At 47.1% G+C, this 19855-nt stretch overlaps 1 protein-coding gene across 3 annotated transcripts; it reads right to left on the bottom strand.

Annotated features, from left to right (window-relative positions):
- Positions 1–3035: 3035 nt before the first annotated feature.
- LOC134984403 (zinc finger protein ZFP2-like) lies at positions 3036–18965 on the bottom strand. 3 transcript variants are annotated; one of them, XM_063949995.1, is made up of 7 exons: positions 18877–18965; positions 15609–15687; positions 10715–10906; positions 10146–10263; positions 9968–10065; positions 9231–9870; positions 3036–5501 (listed from the first exon to the last, which is right to left on the bottom strand). In XM_063949995.1, exons 2-7 carry the CDS (start codon positions 15684–15686, stop codon positions 4030–4032), a joined length of 2598 nt encoding a protein of 865 aa, XP_063806065.1. In that variant the 5' UTR covers position 15687; positions 18877–18965; the 3' UTR covers positions 3036–4029. The 3 variants fall into 3 exon arrangements, with proteins under 3 accessions (XP_063806065.1, XP_063806063.1, XP_063806064.1); XM_063949993.1 differs by lacking the exon at positions 18877–18965 and having other exon boundaries at positions 15609–16119; XM_063949994.1 differs by lacking the exon at positions 18877–18965 and having other exon boundaries at positions 3036–5498; positions 15609–16119.
- Between the last annotated feature and the right edge of the window lie 890 nt (positions 18966–19855).

Genomic DNA, 19855 nt, shown 5'->3' with positions numbered 1-19855 from the left:
TGGGGTGTGTGACTGAAGCAAACCAGAGCCTCCGCTGTAAGTACCCGGCGACCAGGGCGCTGGAGTATACAGCGACGCTGGAGGTGATGGAGCTGCAGTAGGAGATGTCTAACTGACATCTAACACTCAGTTGTTCTGCTACAGCCGTTGAAGTCTTCAAATTTCACTTAATAAAAGCTCTTCTGAGGGAGGGAGCAGCCCCCCTGTTGTATGCCTGCACTGCATGGCACCAACTACAAAACTGAGCAACTGTACACAGAGGCGGGGTTATAGAGGAGGAGGCGCTATGCATTCTGGGAACAGTCACAGCTTATAGCCTGTTGGTGCCTCGAATCAAGATCCTACTCTACACCCCAATGTTATTCCCTGTGGAACCCAGTGTACCCGCAGCAGAAAATAGGATTTTAATTACCTACCGGTAAATCCTTTTCTCGTAGTCCGTAGAGGATGCTGGGTGCCCGCCCAGTGCTTCGTATTCCTGCTTTGTTACTTGGTAATGTATTGTTGGTTGCTGAATCCTTTCAAGTTGGTTAGTTTGGCTTTCCTTTTATTCTGTGTGAGCTGGTGTGAATCTCACCACTATCTGTGTATTTCCTTCTCTCAAAGTATGTCCGTCTCCTCGGGCACAGTTTCTAGACTGAGTCTGGTAGGAGGGGCATAGAGGGAGGGGCCAGCCCACACTATTAAACTCTTAAAGTGCCAGTGGCTCCTAGTGAACCCGCCTATGCCCCATGGTACTAAATGGATCCCAGCATCCTCTACAGACTATCAGAAAAGGATTTACCGGTAGGTAATTAAAATCCTATTTTTCCATACATAATGAAACTGGGAGTCCATCTCTGAAACTTTGTGTGAATACAAGGAAAGTCCGGAGATGAAGGACATTACTGCTCAATAGATAAGGAAAGTATATCATCTTATTTAATAAGAGCGCTTATAGGAGTGTATTTTTTTTTTAAATCACAGGTCAGCGAGACGTTATGGAGCCAATGTATCATATAATATGTGCTGCTAATTCCCCCAATACAACTGGACCTCCCAAATGTAAGTAGAAGGGACTGCAGCAGGTATCTCCCATACCTTCATACATGGACATTTCCAGGCCAAGGTCAGGTAAGTTTATTTAAAATACAACAACCCTAATTCCCCTACAGGTAAAAAAAAAAAAAAAACAAAAAAAAAAAACTTTGAACAGACATAAATAATAATTAAATAAAAAAAATATATACACACGAATTTGGAAATGAGAGGAAATCACATGATGTAATTGCAGCTTCCTGACAGGCCACTGCCCCCACTCCACATAATGCACTGATATAAAATGTCTGCCACTATTTATTTACACAGAAAGAGACCCCCCCCCTGTAATGTTACCTCAATATTCACATGAGCTGTCAAATTGGACATAGCCAAAATGGCAGCGTGTGTACCCACCTTTACACACCAGACGGCATATTTATACACAGCAACACTGATATTATGTGGACACAAAAGTAACACTACAAGTGACACAGTAACAGGAAATTATATCCATCACCATAGCGACAATTATCTGATAATAATATAATACACAGACACATAAAAAGACTCAACGGAAATCTTGTTTTTACACGACTTTATTTGATATCTTTAATACACAGATTTTTCTCTATATTTTAAACTGAAATACTTTACTCTGCACAACAGCCTACGGGGGTCATTCAGACCCAACCGCAATAGCGGCCTGCAGCAGTTTGCTGGTGTTGGAAAAATATGCATGCGCAGCTGCCACGCAGACAAACACATTGCGGTCGCATCCCTGAGGGGTGAACGTGGGTGGGCCGGAACCATTTTCCAGGGGCTACGTGATGTCACATCTGCGTTCATCTCAGATTAACCCCCTATAAGCTTCCAGAGTGCACCTCCTATCTCATCTTTTCCAAGTTACTACAAACGATATGAGATTGGTAGCAGCACTACTTTCAGGATTATTACACAGAACACACATAAAGGCTGACACAGCAAATAACAGTAACACATACAAGGGATTAATTAGAAATAAGGAAGCATAATCATCAAGTCTAATTATCAACTGGTTCTGTGCAGGACCCATACACCTCGTTACTGTCTCCAGCAGCCCCTGGTACTGTACTGCGACCATCCGCCCAGTCACCCCCCCACTACTGCCACTGCCCTGTCTCCTCCAACTACTGTCACCTGCCCTGTCTACCCCCACTACTGCCACCCGCCCTGTCTCCCCCCACTACTGCCACCCACCCCGCCTACCCCCACTACTACCACTGCCCTGTCTCCCCCCACTACTGCTACCCATCTTGTTTAAACACCTATTCCCACCCATCCTGTCTCCCCCCCACTACTGCCATCCACCACGTGTCTCCCCCACCACTGCCACCTGCCCTGTCTCCCCCATTACTGCCACCCGCCCTATCTCCCCCCCACTACTGCCACCGCCTTGTCTTCCCCCACTACTACCACCACCCTGCCTTCCTCCACAAATGCCACTCGCCCTGTCTCCCCCCACTACTGCTACCCACCCTGTATTTCCCCACTACTGCCACCGCCCTGTCTTCCCCCACTACTGCTACCCACCCTGTCTGCCCCCACTACTGCCACCGCCCTGTCTTCCCCCACTACTGCCACCGCCCTGTCTCCCCCACTACTGCTACCCACCCTGTCTCCCCCCACTACTGCTACCGCTCTGACTCCCCCACACTACTGCCACCGCCTTGTCTTCCCCCACTACTGCCACTGCTCTGTCTCCCCCACTACTGCTACCCACCATCTCCCCCCACACTACTGCCACCGCCCTGTCTACACCCACTACTGCCACCGCCCTGCCTCCCTCCACTAATGCCATTCGCCCTGCCTCCCCCACACTGCTACCCACCCTCTCCCCCCACTACTGCCACTGCCCTGTCTCCCCCACTACTGTCACCGCCCTGTCTCCTTCCACTACTGCCACTCACCCTGTCTCCCCCACTACTGCCACCACCCTGTCTCCCCCAACTACTGCCACCCACCCTGTCTCCACTCACTACTGCCATCCGCCCTGTCTCCTTTCCACTACTTTCACCACCTTGTCTCCCCCTCTGACACCTTAACTCTGCTTGAGGACAAGATTCTCACACATACACTGCCTCCTGCAGTCCCCACTACTGCCAGCCACCCTGAGTACCCCCTCAGCTCTGCTTGGGGATAATATTACCCAGACAGTGCCACCGATACAGCAATAGTGCCACCCACCCTGTCTCCCCTCTGACATCTCAGCACTGCTTGGGGTTTCTTGGTATTGCTGGTAACAGTCCATCTGCAGATGGAAGCAAGTAGGACAGTAAGGAGTCAGAAGCTGCTTCTGGTACCTTGGACCCTGGTCATGTAGGGCTGGGAGAGTCAGTAAGATTATGTAACAGTCACCATCTTACAGGCAGCCGGTGGAGGGAACAGAGAATGGGTGTTATGTGGCGTCTGGTTGGTAGTAAAGCTGAGTTGTAGCCCTGCCGTTTATTGGTGAGCTTCTATCATAAGGACCTGTTTCACCAGGACTGAGTCACAGCCAACTGGCATCACCCACACCTGGAGCTCAGCTAGACAACCATTTAGGATTGGTACTGGTTTCTCAGTACCTGGATCAAAAGACAGGTCATCTGCATAGCAGTGGTAGATGAGGGCATGACACCTGATTATTTCACCCAGTGGTAACATGTATATTGCAAAAAGCATAGGAGATAGGATAAGAACTTTGAAGAACAATGCATGGCAATGAGGAGTATACTCCAGAAGATTAAAATGGTTCCTCACCTGAGTGATGTCTAATGTGTGCAACAAGTGCCGATTTATTTCTCAGAGTATGGAAATGGCTTCTCACCTGTGTGACTTCTGTGATGTGTAACAAGTTGTGATTTCTATGTAAAACATTTCCCGCACTAAGAGCAAGAAAATGGCTTCTCACCTGTGCAACTTCTCTCATGGTTTCTAAGATCTGATTTGTGTGCAGAACATTTCCCACACTCAGAACATGGAAATATATTCTCACTTGTGTGAGTTCTGATGTCTAACAAGATATAATTTCCGTGTAAAACGTTTCCCACACTCAGAGCAAGAAAATGGCTTCTCACCTGTGTGACTTCGCTGATGTGTAACAAGTGGTGATTTCTGGGAAAAACATTTCCCGCATTCAGAGCAAGAAAATGGCTTCTCACCTGTGTGACTTCTCTGATGTATAACAAGTTGTGATTTATTTAAACAATGTTTCCCACACTCAGAGCAAGAAAATGGCTTCTCACCTGTGTGACTTCTGTGATGTGTAACAAGTTGTGATTTCCATCTAAAACATTTCCCACACTCAGAGCAAGAAAATGGCTTCTCACCTGTGTGACTTCCCTGATGTATAACAAGATATGATTTCTGGGAAAAATATTTCCCGCACTCAGAGCAAGAAAATGGCTTCTCACCTGTGTGACTTCGCTGATGTGTAACAAGTGGTGAATTCTGGGAAAAACATTTACCGCATTCAGAGCAAGAAAATGGCTTCTCACCCGTGTGACTTCTCTGATGTATAACAAGATGTGATTTATTTAAACAATGTTTCCCACACTCAGAGCAAGAAAATGGCTTCTCACCTGTGTGACTTCTGTGATGTGTAACAAGTTGTGATTTCCATCTAAAACATTTCCCACACTCGGAGCAAGAAAATGGCTTCTCACCTGTGTGACTTCTCTGATGTATAACAAGATATGATTTCTGGGAAAAACATTTCCCGCATTCAGAGCAAGAAAATGGCTTCTCACCTATGTGACTTCTCTGATGTATAACAAGATGTGATTTATTTAAACAATGTTTCCCACACTCAGAGCAAGAAAATGGCTTCTCACCTGTGTGACTTCTGTGATGTGTAACAAGTTGTGATTTCCATCTAAAACATTTCCCACACTCAGAGCAAGAAAACGGCCTCTCATCTGTGTGACTTCTCTGATGTAGAACAAGATGTGATTTCTGGGAAAAACATTTCCCACACTCAGAGCAAGAAAACGGCCTCTCATCTGTGTGACTTCTCTGATGTAGAACAAGATGTGATTTCTGGGAAAAACATTTCCCACACTCAGAGCAAGAATATGGCCTCTCACCAGTGTGACTTCTCTGATGTATAACAAGATGCGATTTCCGTGCAAAACATTTCCCACACTCAGAACATGGAAATGGCTTCTCACCTGCCTTAGCTGCCTGATGGGTAATAAGCTTTGTGTTCTGTGTAAAACATTTGGCATCTATAGAACATGGAAACACTGTATCTACTGTCAGAGCTGTAACAGATGCACCAATATCAGAGTGATCAGGAGAACATTTCCCAGGATCAGAGGGACCAGCTGATCGAGCTGGATGTATAATTGGGGTAATGGGGTTATCTCCTGGAGAATCCTGTCTACTGTCATTATCATTTATGTCACAATCCGGGGATAACATTAGATGTCCTTCTGAGATATTCCTGCTTGTGTGTCCATCTGCTGGTAATAAAGTACATTATGGAAATGTGACATTTTCTGTAACAATATTAATCTTGTAAACAATAGGAAAAGACGACTCTCTGAGACACTTAATTGTAAATGTGCGTGTATAATAAAACATAACTTTTAATGAAGGCTTTATAATATTGTGTCTCAATCATTGTGTCCACCCTCCTGAGAATACTCACAATAACAAATATAATATTATAATAAGACTTAGATATACCTCTCTCTCTTGTACTGGTAACTAACCATGAAGTATAAATGGAGATGTAGTCACTTGCCAAGTCCTATGTCAGCACCAATATAAAACAATGGATGGGGAACATATCGTATGAATTGGAGATTCTAGATGAACAATAACATCAGTCATATGAGCTGATGGATCAGAGAAATGTCTCCTAACGTTACTCCTGGAAGCATTAGTAAGGTAGTATTCCTTTATGTGTGTGCTCATATGCTGGTAAGCCTGAACATGTGTTACTCACCCTTATATAAGGTATATTGCTACAGCAGAGTAGGTGTGGAACAAGGTACTTTACATGCAATACACCATATAATACCCTGTAATCATCATCATCATCTGCTAGGTTATAATACACTGTTACACCCCATCATCAGTGTCTTACCTCTATTCTCTCAATAGTAATAAGGACGATGTGTGTATGGTAAGTATGATACAGAGAATTACATATCAGAATCTATACAGCTGCCGCCATACTTCTGCTTCTCATACGTGTGCTACTGGCAGCAGTGAACATCTGAGTGAGAGTGCAGGGAAGACAGCAGAGTCTGATGAGAAAGAGATTGGATCTGCCTTTGCAGGGATGTACCACACCTGTCACCCCTGTTAGTATATAAAATAATAAATAATAGGGGTGTGGTCCATCCAGACGTGCTTTCTGGAGCTCTCCTCACTAAGTGGCTATTTATCTACCCTACCTGAGAGCTCTCAGCCGCCGCTGGGACCAAGACCCAATCCATTAAGTCACCCCACTCCTACTGCCCTAAAGCCGCTGGCTACGCTTACTCCGGGCAGCGTTTACTGCCGCAGCCTAGCAATGCTGCTGAAGCCACAGGCTGTATTCTGGTCACCTGACTTGGAGGTGCTTTTGGCTGCAGGGGTGAGATGGTTAGGGTTAGGCTGTGGGTAGGTGGGGATTTAGAGTTAGGCATCCCCAGAGAGGGATAGGGTTAGGCTGCTAGGGTGGGGGGGCTAGGCTGTGGGGGAGGGAGGGTTAGGCTGCAGAGAGAAGGGTAAGGCTTAGCACCACTGGGGAGGGTTAGGGACAGGTTGTGGGGGAGGGAGGGCTAGGTTTAGGCTGCAGGAAGAAGGGTTAGTACCACTGGGGAGGGTTAGGGACAGGCTGTTGGGGAGGGAGGATTAGGCTGCAGGTAGGGGGTGTTAGGCATCCCCAGGGGAGGGTTAGGCTGTGAGGGAGATAGGCTGCGGATAGGGGGGGTTAGGCACCCCCCGGGGAGGGTTATGCTATGGGGGAGGGCGGGTTCGGTTGTGGGGGAGGGAGAGTTAGGGTTAGGCTTCAGGGAGAAGGGTTAGCACCGCTGGGTAGGGATAGGAACAGGCTGTGGGGGAGGAATGGTTAGGCAGCGTGTAGGGGGGGTTAGGCATCCCCCAGGGAGGGTTAGGCTGTGGGGGAGGGAGGGTTAGACCAGAGAGTGTTGGGAGGAGACTGGTCAGATCTCTGGGCTGGTAACACACAGTGACATGATGTGAGGGGGAGAGCAGGAGTATAATAGGGGCTGATGGCTCCTGATGTATGAGATACACCAGAGAGTGTGGGGAGGAGACTGGTCAGATCTCTGGGCTGGTAACACAGTGACATGATGTGAAGGGGAGAGCAGGAGTATAATAGTGGTTGAAGGCTCCTGATGTATGAGATACACCAGAGAGTGTGGGGAGGACAAAACGAATTGAAACAGCGCTTAGCATTTAATTAAAGCTTTTTTTTATATTATTTTACTATAAAATTGAATAAAAATAAAAATAAAAGAATTATATAATTTATACAATTACCGGCCGGATTTCTTGTTTTTAGCAATCAATACATGACACAATTAATATATATAAAATACATAACTGTTGTACACAGCGAGAAAATTCCTCCTGAAGATATATATTTTTGTGCACAACAGGATATACTCCACTAATTAAGAGAAAAACTACTTTAATGACAGTTATGACTTGGCAGGCGTCCCTGCACTTATGATTTGCCCAATACTGTCCGTTTGGTTTAAGGAAAAGGATTTGGTAAATTACCTCCTTAATTACCAAATTGTTCCAGGCTGTCCTGAAAATGCAGATGGCAGCACAATGTTTGGAAAGATATTGTCCACTTTGTCCTTCCTTTAAACAGCAGAATATAAAGGCAGTCTCTGTGTAAAATGTGGGGGAGTTCAAATAACGGACTGTCCATGTATCAGCATAACGACATATCTCACAGCTATTTGTATTAAGCTGAAGAGAGTATCTTAATTTCAGCTTAATACAAATAGCTGTGAGATATGTCGTTATGCTGATACATGGACAGTCCGTTATTTGAACTCCCCCACATTTTACACAGAGACTGCCTTTATATTCTGCTGTTTAAAGGAAGGACAAAGTGGACAATATCTTTCCAAATCCTTTTCCTTAAACCAAACGGACAGTATTGGGCAAATCATAAGTGCAGGGACGCCTGCCAAGTCATAACTGTCATTAAAGTAGTTTTTCTCTTAATTAGTGGAGTATATCCTGTTGTGCACAAAAATATATATCTTCAGGAGGAATTTTCTCGCTGTGTACAACAGTTATGTATTTTATATATATTAATTGTGTCATGTATTGATTGCTAAAAACAAGAAATCCGGCCGGTAATTGTATAAATTATATAATTCTTTTATTTTTATTTTTATTCAATTTTATAGTAAAATAATATAAAAAAAAAGCTTTAATTAAATGCTAAGCGCTGTTCCAATTCGTTTTGTCTTGTTATAATCAATTGGTGGCTTACGAACCAGGCCCCAGGAACGTGCAGCTAGCATTTGATTTAAACATTAGCGCCCAATTTTGAGTGTGGGGAGGAGACTGGTCAGATCTCTGGGCTGGTATAACACAGTGACATGATGTGAGAAGGAGAGCAGGAGTATAATAGGGGCTGATGGCTCCTGATGTATGAGATACACCAGAGAGTGTGGGGAGGAGACTGGTCAGATCTCTGGGCTGGTAACACACAGTGACATGATGTGAGTGGGAGAGCAGAAGTATAATAGGGGCTGATGGCTCCTGATGTATGAGATATACCAGAGAGTGTGGGGAGGAGACTGGTCAGATCTCTGGGCTGGTAACACACAGTGACATGATGTGAGGGGGAGAGCAGGAGTATAATAGGGGCTGATGGCTCCTGATGTATGATACACCTAACACACAGTGACATGATGTGAGGCGGAGAGCTGGAGTATAATAGGGGCTGATGGCTCCTGATGTACAATATACCCTAGAGAGTGTGGGGAAGAGACTGGTCAGATCTCTGGGATGGTAACACACAGTGACATGATGTGAGGGTGAGAGCAGGAGTATAATAGAGGTGATGGCTCCTGACTCCATACTGGGAAAAAACAAATTCCTCATTAATTTGTACTGACAGAGGAGGGTGTAGGATAAGAGATTGATGTAGTGACTGAGGAAGGAGAATATGTGACTCTCTTCTATAATAAGTGTTTATTACTCACCTGTGCTGATATCTGTAGGGATCTCCTCCTCCTTACACTGCTGATCACCCCTCACATACGTCTCTTCTTCTACCTCTGTATCTTCTGTCTCTATATCAGTCACATATGTCTCTTCTTCTCCCTCTGTATCTTCTGCCTTCATATCAGTCACGTACATCTCTTCTCCTTCTATATCTTCTGCCTTTATATCAGTCACATACGTCTCTTCTTCTCCCTCTGTATCTTCTGCCTTCATATCAGTCACATACGTCTCTTCTTCTCCATCTATATCTTCTGCTTTCATATCAGTCACATACGTCTCTTCTTCTCCATCTATATCTTCTGCCTTTATATCAGTCACATACGTCTCTTCTTCTCCCTCTATATCTTCTGCCTTTATATCAGTCACATACGTCTCTTTTTCTCCCTCTATATCTTCTGCCTTTATATCAGTCACATACGTCTCTTCTTCTCCCTCTATATCTTCTGCCTTTATATCAGTCACATATGTCTCTTCTTCTCCATCTATGTCTTTTGCCTTTATATCAGTCACATACGTCTCTTCTTCTCCCTCTATATCTTCTGCCTTTATATCAGTCACATACGTCTCTTCTTCTCCCTCTGTATCTTTGATTTTAATATTATTTAATTGGGCTTCACCCTATGTAAACAAGACAAATATAATGACACACAGCTCCTCTACACAAATATAGTGACAGTCACTTTGGTTTATTGGGGAGACCCTATAGCCCACCTACCTGATCCTCCTGTGGGATCCTGTGATACTCCTCTGTACAGTCCTGGGTATACAGAGGACGGGGACATCTCTCTGAGATATCTCGGTTACTGGGTCCTTCTGTAGGAGACACACAGTGACTGAGTACAGTGTATATATGTGATTATCAGATGATGTGTGTATATAGGGGGCCCCCATACCTGCTCTCCCCTGTACAATACATGACAGTCTCCTCTTATCCAGAGATGTGAGGGGCCGGTGATTCTCCATCATCACGTCCTTGTACAGACCCCTGTGTTCCTCTATATACTCCCCCTCCTGCATGGAGACATAGACAGTGACATCATGACACCTTATAGGAACCTGACACAGAGTGATACAGTCATCACCCAGACACGTCCTCTGGTGTTACTGTATAAGGTACCATTCCCAGGAGTCACCTCTCCAGTCATCACCCAGACACATCCCCTGGTGTTACTGAAAAATGCCCCATTCCCAGCAGTCATCTCTCCAGTCATCACCCAGACACATCCCCTGGTGTTACTGTATAATGTCCCATTCCCAGCAGTCACCTCTCCAGTCATCACCCAGACACATCCCCCGGTGTTACTGTATAATGTCCCATTCCCAGCAGTCACCTCTCCAGTCATCACCCAGACACATCCCCTGGTGTTACTGTATAATGCCCCATTCCCAGCAGTCACCTCTCCAGTCATCACCCAGACACATTCCTGGTGTTACTGCATAATGCCCCATTCCCAGCAGTCACCTCTCCAGTCAGCAGCTGAATGATCTTGTTGGTGAGTTCCAGGATCTTTTGGTCATTGGGTCTCTCATGTATTAGTGAGTCAGGTGGAGGCACTGGGATGTGGCTCTGGGTTCTACTCAGACCTCCTGACACACAGGGATGGCTGTTGAGTATCTCACACTCATTGGATGTCTTCTTCACTACTGTGTAATCCTGAGTAAGGGAGGAGACATCAAATATCAATATATACACTCCCAGACCCCCTCCCCCTCACCTCCCCAGGCATGTCCCTTTATTATTACTATAGGTATAAGTGACTTCACAGTGATGCTTCTAAATCATCTCACCTCCCCAGTCATGTCCCTGTATTATTTCTATAGATATGAGTGACGTCACTATGAAGCTCCAAAATCCCTTCACCTCCCCAGTCATGTCCCTGTATTATGACTATAGATATTAGTGACGTCACTGTAATGCTCTCGGATCCCCTCACCTTCTCAGTCATGTCCCTGTATTACTACTATAGATAAAAGCAATGTCACTGTATAGCTCCCAGATCCGCTAACCTCCCCAGTCATGGCCCTGTATAATTACTATAGATATGTGATGTCACATTGACGCTCCCAGATCCCCTCACCTCCCCAGTCATGTCCCTGTATTATTACTATTGATAGAAGTGATGTCACTTTGACACTCACAGATTCCCTCACCACCCCAGTCATATCCCTGTATTATTACTATAGATAAAAGTGACATTACTGTGACGCTCCCAGATCCCCTCACCCCACCAAGTCACATCTCTGTATTATTGCTACAGATATAAGTGAGGTCATTGTGACGCTCCCAGATCCCCTCACCTCCCCAGTCATGTCATTGTATTATTACTATAGATATGTGACTTCACAGTGATGCTTCCAGATCCCCCCACCTCCCCAGTCATGTCCCTGTATTACTATAGATATGAGTGACGTCACTGTGACACTCCCAGATCCCCTCACCTCCAGTCATGTCCCTGTATTATTACTATAGATATGTGAAGTCACTGTGAAACTCCCAGATTCCCTCACCTCCCCAGTCATGTCCCTGTATTATTACTATAGATATAAGTGAAGTCACTGTGAAACTCCCAGATTCCCTCACCTCCCCAGTCATCTCCCTGTATTATTGCTATAGATATAAGTGACATCACTGTGCCACACCCAGATCACCTTACCTCCCCAGTCATGTCCTTGTATTATTACTATAGATATGTGACATAATTGCGCCTCTCCCAGATCCCCTCACCTCCCCAGTCATGTCCCTGTATTATTACTAAAGATATGTGACTTCACAGTGACGCTCCTAGATCCCCTCACCTTCCCAGTCATGTTCTCGTATTACAATAGATATAATTGGTGTCACAGTGACAATCCCAGATCCCCTCAACTCCCCAGTCATGTCCCTGTATTATTACTATAGATGTGAGTCACAGTGACGCTCCCAGATCCCCCTCACCTCCCCAGTCATGTCCCTGTATTATTACTATAGATATAAGTGATGTCACAGTGACTCTCCCAGATCCCCTCACCTCCCCAGTCATGTCCCTGTATTACTAAAAATAAGTGATGTTAGTTATGCTACTATACTCCCTCACCTCCCCATTAATGTCCCTGTATTATTACTATAGATATAAGTGACTTCACAGTGACGCTTCTAAATCATCTCACCTCCCCAGTCATGTCCCTGTATTATGACTATGGATATTAGTGACGTCACTGTAATGCTCTCGGATCCCCACACCTTCTCAGTCATGTCCCTGTATTACTAATATAGATAAAAGTCATGTCACTGTATAGCTCCCAGATCCGCTAACCTCCCCAGTCATGTCCCTGTATTATTGCTATTGATATAAGTGATGTCACTGTGACACTCACAGATTCCCTCACCTCCCCAGTCATATCCCTGTATTATAACTAAAGATAAAAGTGACATTACTGTGACACTCAGAGATCCCCTCGCCCCTCCCAGTCACATCTCTGTATTATTGCTACAGATATAAGTGAGGTCATTGTGACGCTCCAAGATCTCACCTCCCCAGTCATGTCCCTGTATTATTACTATAGATATGAGTGACGTCACTGTGACGCTCCCAGATCCTCTCACCTCCCCAGTCACATCTCTGTATTATTACAATAGATAAAAGTGACATCACTGTGCCACTCCCAGGTCACCTTACCTCCCCAGTCATGTCCTTGTATTATTACTATAGATATGTGACATCATTGCGCCTCTCCCAGATCCCCTCACCTCCCCAGTCATGTTTCTGTATTATTACTATAGATATGTGACTTCACAGTGACGCTCCCAGATCCCCTCACCTCCCCAGTCATGTTCTCATATTATTACAATAGACTAGGTGCTTCATCGCGCCCTACGGGCGCTCTTCACACCGTCGCAAGGGGCTACGCCCCCTTAACAGGTCTGTGGTGTTACAGGGAGGCAGCTGCGTGTCGGCAGGTATGTGGTGGTGCAGGGAGGCTGCTGCGTGTCGGCATGTCTGTGGTGGTGCAGGGAGGCTGCTGCGTGTCGGCAGGTCTGTGGTGGTGCAGGGAGGCTGCTGCGTGTCGGCAGGTCAGTGGTGTTGGAGGGAGGCTGCTGCGTGTCGGCAGGTCTGTTGTGTTGGAGGGAGGCTGCTGCGTGTCGGCAGGTCTGTGGTGTTGGAGGGAGGCTGCTGCGTGTCGGCAGGTCTGTGGTGTTGGAGGGAGGCTGCTGCGTGTCGGCAGGTCTGTGGTGTTGGAGGGAGGCTGCTACGTGTCGGCAGGTCTGTGGTGTTGGAGGGAGGCTGCTGCGTGTCGGCAGGTCTGTGGTGTTGCAGGGAGGCAGCAGTCTCCCTGCTTTCTTCTGCCTGTGCGGGTGTGTAGGGGGGAGCGACCACCTCCTCTGGATTTACCTCTAGCTGAGGGGCCAAAATCCCATAAAAAAAAAAAAATGCCTGGAATTTGCATAAGGGGGCGTGGCTTCGTGGGCGTGATTAGGCCACGCCCCAATCCCACAGCAGGCTCAGCAATGAGATAGGGCCCCTTGTCTTAAGTGCCCTGGGCCCCCCAGACTCATAATCTGCCCCTGGGGGCATGCCAGCAGCTCACAGAGCGCTGGGCATGCCCCCTCACTGACGAAAACAGGGACCCTCCCGTGAAGCCACGCCCCTTTCGTTGACCACGCCCCCTTTTCGCGTGTGGTGTTTTGTGTGTGTGTGTGTGTGTGTGTGGTGTTTTGTGTGTGTGTGTGTGCGCGTGTGTGTGTGTCCCTCCTGTCTGAAGAAAGCTGGGAGGTATGCACCCCTGCCTGTGACATGCCCATACCATCTGCTTCTGCTGCTGCTCTCCTATAGATTTGCCCAGTTCTGTGACTCATTTGAATAACTCCACCCACCACTGTAACTCCGCCCAGCGTTACAGCACAGAGTCACAGATTAAGACAAATATATAGGAGATATAAGTGATGTCACAGTGACAATCCCAGATCCCCTCAACTCCCCAGTCATGTCCCTGTATTATTACTATAGATGTGTGTCACTATGACACTCCCAGATCCCCTCACCCTCCCCAGTCATGTCCCTGTATTATTACTATAGATATAAGTTAGGTCACTGAGACACTCCCAGATTCCCTCACCTCCCAAGTCACGTCCCTCTATTATGACTACAGATATTAGTGATGTCACTGTGACGCTCCCAGATCCCCTCACCTCCCCAGTCATGTCCCTGTATTAGTACGATAGATATGTGATGTCACAGTGACGCTCCCAGATCTCCTCACCTTCCCAGTCATGTCCCTGTATTATTAGTTTAGATATAAGTGATGTCACAGTGACACTCCCAGATCCCCTCACCTCCCCAGTCATGTCCCTGTATTATTACTATATATGTCGCGTCACTGTGCGTCTCCTAGATCCCCTCACCTCCCCAGTCATGTCCCTGTATTGCTATAGATATTAGTGATGTCACTGTGACACTCCCAGATCCACTCACCTCTCTAGTCATATACGTATTATTAATATAGATATAAGGTCACAGTGGTGCTCCCAGATTCACTCACCTCCACAGTCATGTCCCTTTATTATTACTATAGATATAAGTGATGTCAATGTGACACTCCCAGATCCCCTCACCTCCCCAGTCATATACCTGTATTATTACTATAGACATAAGTGATGTCACAGTGATGCTTCCAGATCCCCTCACCTCCCCAGTCATGTCCCTGTATTATTACTATAGCTATAAGATCACAATGATGCTCCCAGATCCTCTCACCTACCCAGTCATGTCCCGGTATTATTACTAGAAATATAAGGTCACAGTGATGCTCCCAGATCCTGTCACCTCCCTAGTCATGTCCCTGTATTATTACTATAGATATAAGTGATGTCACTGTGACACTCCCAGATCCTCTCACCTCCCCAGTCATGTCCCTGTATTACTATAGACATAAGTGATGTTACTGTGACACTCCCAGATCCTCTCACCTCCCCAGGCATGTCCCTGTATTATTACTATAGATATGAGTTCACTGTGATGCTCCCAGATACACTCACCTCCCCAGTCATGTCCCTGTATTATTGCTATAGATAAAAGGTCACAGTGATGTTCCCAGATCCTCTCACCTCCCCAGTCATGTCCCTGTATTATTACTATAGATATAAGTGATGTCATTACCCTCACCTACCCAGTCATGTCCTTTATTATTACTATAGATATAAAAGTGATGTCACTGTGACACTCCCAGATCCTCTCGCCTCCCCAGTCATGTCCCTGTATTATTACTATAGATATTAGTGATTTCACTGTGACACTCCCAGATCCTCTCACCTCCCCAGTCATGTCCCTGTATTATTACTATAGATTTGAGTTCACTGTGACGCTCCCAGATCCACTCACCTCCCCAGTCAGCAGGTAAATGATCTCCAGGGTGATATTTATTATCCTCTCAGTCCTGTGACTCCTGTCTTTGTCCATCCTTGATGAATTAGAGAGAATACAGAAGGTGTGATGTGTAATAAAGACTCCGTTCCTCACAGCTGGAGTTCTTTGGAATAAATATAATACATAAAACATATTGCACATGTAACATAGTAAATATGGAATAGAGTGGTCATTAAGTCTCCTATTTCCCCACAGCCATAGAGTCCTGGTCAGTGTCTCCGAGGTTCCTGTGACCCAGCCCCATAAGGCTGTACTGCATAGTGGGCCTGATCTAGAGTGTAGCGCTATTGTGGGTGGAGTCACAATTAGCTGATGTTCAGTACACTGTGAAGGGACAGGGTCTCCTGGAAAAGCGGCAGGAGCCAAGCAGGGGAAAGGTTGCAGGAGAAAGGCGGCAGGAGACAGGCAAGGGAATGTCGGCCGGAGACAGTCAAGGGGTGGCAGGAGACAGGCAGGGGGAAGGCGGCTGGAGACAGGCAGGGGGAAGGCGGCTGGAGACAGGCAGGGAGGGGCGGCAGGGTGGGGGTGGCAGTAAACTGGCATGAGGCTGTAGGGTGGGTGGTGGCAGGAGACATGCACGGGAAAGGAGGCAGGAGACAGGCAGGGGAAAGGCAGCCAGAGACAGACAGGGGAAAGGCAGCCGGAGACAGACAGGGGAAAGGCGGCCGGAGACAGACAGGGGAAAGGCGGCCGGAGACAGACAGGGGAAAGGCGGCCAGAGACAGACAGGGGAAAGGCGGCCAGAGACAGACAGGGGAAAGGCGGCCGGAGACAGACAGGGGAAAGGCGGCCGGAGACAGACAGGGAAAGGCAGCAGGAGACAGACAGGGAAAGGCAGCAAGACACAGATAGGGGAAAGGCAGCCGGAGACAGACAGGGGAAAGGCAGCCGGAGACAGACAGGGGAAAGGCGGCAGGAGACAGAAAGGGGAGCAGCCGCATGGAGTAACATGAGATGGGGCTCGGACGGGATCAGCAGCAGCAGCCACGAGCGGGGTACAGTGCCAGCTGCCTGCAGGCTATAACCCAGCCCTCCCATACCAGAGGCTCCTGCCATGCTAGACCCGCAGCCCCCTGCCTCCTACCCACACCCTCTGCAGCCTAGGAAGGATGAGCTGCTGCGAGCCCCCTGGAGGAGTAAGTGCCGCTCTGTGCCTGCTTCTAGATGCTGCCCTCCCCTACTTGCTGCATGGGTGCAGATGTTGGCAGCGCACACAGCATGAAAACACAAGGTCTGTTGGCGCTGGGCAGGTCTGTGATGGTATACACCTTAGGATTAGCAGCCACCTGGAGAGGGGTAGCCGGCCTCCTCAAACAGAGACAAATGTGGGGAATAGCAGGTAGGCGCTCTATCTAAATGATGCAGCCATAACATAATTAAAAACACTGTTTATTACACACAAGAAAATAAAAACAATATAAACAGTAATATAGACCAAAACATATACTAATGGGTGTTACCCTGAGGTATATGATATCTCTGGTATAAATGATATACACAATGAGTATACACAAAGGTATCACTGATAAAATCAATGTAAAAGGAAAACGCTGATCCTTCTACATAGGAGACTCTCAGAGGATTTGTCAGTCTCTTATAGTAAATTAGCAGCCACAGTGTGAGTGAGAAGAAATCCTCCAGCTGATATGGTCCATACAGGAATGTGTCCTGAACCAGAATGACCTTTATATGGTAATTGTCCATCCGCTTAGTTCCGGTGTAACAACAAAGTGAGTTACATGTGTATAGATGTGATGGTGGTCAGTAGTCACTGCACCAGTGTTGGTAGTCCTTGCGACACAAAGTTGATACTGCAGACCCGCTCCGTATCACCCTTTGCCCGGGTGAAGAAGCTGCGGGCGGCGCGGTCTGCTATGAGCTGTTCCCTGTCGTGCGGTGCAATGTGGATGCGCAGAGCCGCTGTCTCGTACTCCCAGCACGGGTGAGGTTTGTATCAGCAGCACAGTGTCTGGACTTACCCGGAATAGGGAGGAACACATGGTGCAGTCTCTCCACGATGTTCATTTCATATTTGCCGGCAATTGGTGAACCATCAGCTATTGGAGGTTGTATCTTCTTCTGTGGGCACTACAAGTATCAGCGATCCCTCTCTCTGTGCCCTCAACGCGTTTCTCCGCACACCGGGCAGCTTTTTCAAGAGCTGGAGGATTTCTTCTCACTCACACTGTGCGCTGCTAATTTACTATAAGAGACTGACAAAACCTCTGAGAGTCTCCGATGTAGAAGGATCAGCGTTTTCCTTTTACATTGATTTTATCAGTGATACCTTTGTGTATACTCATTGTGTATATCATGTATACCAGAGATATCATATACCTCAGGGTAACACCCATTAGTATATGTTTTGATCTATATTACTGTTTATATTGTTTTTATGTTTTGGTTGCATCATTTGGATAGAGCGCCTACCTGGTATTCCCCAATTATTAGTAATGCTCTGCAGCTGTCACACTGCCAGTGGTGGAGTAATGCTCTGCAGCTGTCACACTGCCAGTGGTGGAGTAATGCTCTGCAGTGGTCACACTGCCAGTGGTGTAGTAATGCTCTGCAGCTGACATAATAATAATAACAGGACACCACAGGCTGCTCCTCCTGTATAATAACAATAACAGGACACCACAGGCTGCTCCCCTTGTATAATAACAATAACAGGACACCACAGGCTGCTCCCACTGTATATTATTAATAACAAGACACCACAAGCTGCTCCCCCTGTATAATAATAACAGGACACCACAGGCTGCTCCTTCTGTATAATAATAATAACAGGACACCACAGGCTGCTCCTCCTGTATAATAATAACATGAAACCACAGACTGCTCCGCTCCGCCTGTATAATAATAATAACAGGACACCACAGGCTGCTCCTCCTGTATAATAACAATAACAGGACACCACAGGCTGCTCCCACTGTATAATAACAATAACAGGACACCACAGGCTGCTCCCACTGTATAATAACAATAACAGGACACCACAGGCTGCTCCCCCTGTATATTAATAATAACAAGACACCACAGGCTGCTCCCCCGTATAACAACAGGACACCACAGGCTGCTCCCCCGTATAACAATAACAGGACACTACAGGCTGCTCCCCCTGTATAATAAAAATATCAGGAGTGGACACCACAGGTTGCTCCCCCTGTATAGTAATAATAACAGGACACCACAGGCTAGTAGTATAGTAAGACGCCATTACCTGATCTCCACGGACACTGGGAGGCTGCAGCTGTCGATGAAAACTCACTTCCTGTATGTGGAACGCACAGCCCGGAAGTAAGGTGGAACGCACAGGCCGGAAGTAAAGAGTGATTGGCACAAGCTGATTCCTAGTGACTGGTTCCTCCCCACCCACACTCCCGCCCTCTGTAATGACTATTACTATACATGTCCTGAGTGCAGGAGGCCGGCGGCCATTTTCTTGTAGACCAGTCCGGCAGCAACAATAGGTTCCCTGGCCGTGTAGTGACGTCAGGAGCGGCGGCCATTTTCCCCTGGTCTGAGCTCCGCCTACCTTCTATCATTCCCACAAGGCAGCAGGAGCAGAGAGCAGCCATTGCTGTGTCTGGCAGCAGGTAATGATATTATTATTATTATTCTATAGGCTGAGCAGCTCTGGTGTCAGGTTCTGTACTACAAGGGGAGCAGCCTCTGGTGCCTTGTTATAGTGCAGCTGGAGCAGCCTCTGGTGCTGCATTATCCCTGTACAGGTGGCTGACACTCTAGTGTCCTCTTACTGTAATACAGGTGGCACAGACCTCAGCGTTACCGTAATACAGGTGGCGCAGACCCCGCCATTACCGTAATACAGGGGACGCAGACCCCGCCGTCACCGTAATACAGGTGGCGCAGACCCCGCCGTTACTGTAAGACAGGTGGCACAAGACCCCGCCGTTACCGTAATACAGGTGGCTCAGACCCCGCCGTTACCGTAATACAGGTGTCGCAGACCCCGCCGTTACCGTAATACAGGTGGCGCAGACCCCCCATTACCGTAATAAAGGTAGCGCAGACCCCCCATTACCGTAATACTGGTGGCTCAGACCCCGCCGTTACCGTAATACAGGTGGTGCAGACCCCGCCGATACCGTAATACAGGTGGCGCAGACCCCACCGTTACCGTAATACAGGTGGCACAAGACCCAGCCGTTACCGTAATACAGGTGGCGCAGACCCCA

Source organism: Pseudophryne corroboree (assembly GCF_028390025.1).
Source record: "Pseudophryne corroboree isolate aPseCor3 chromosome 3 unlocalized genomic scaffold, aPseCor3.hap2 SUPER_3_unloc_51, whole genome shotgun sequence".
NCBI lineage: Eukaryota > Metazoa > Chordata > Amphibia > Anura > Myobatrachidae > Pseudophryne > Pseudophryne corroboree.
Note: the sequence above shows the minus strand (reverse complement) of the source record. Positions and strands in the feature narration are given on the sequence as shown.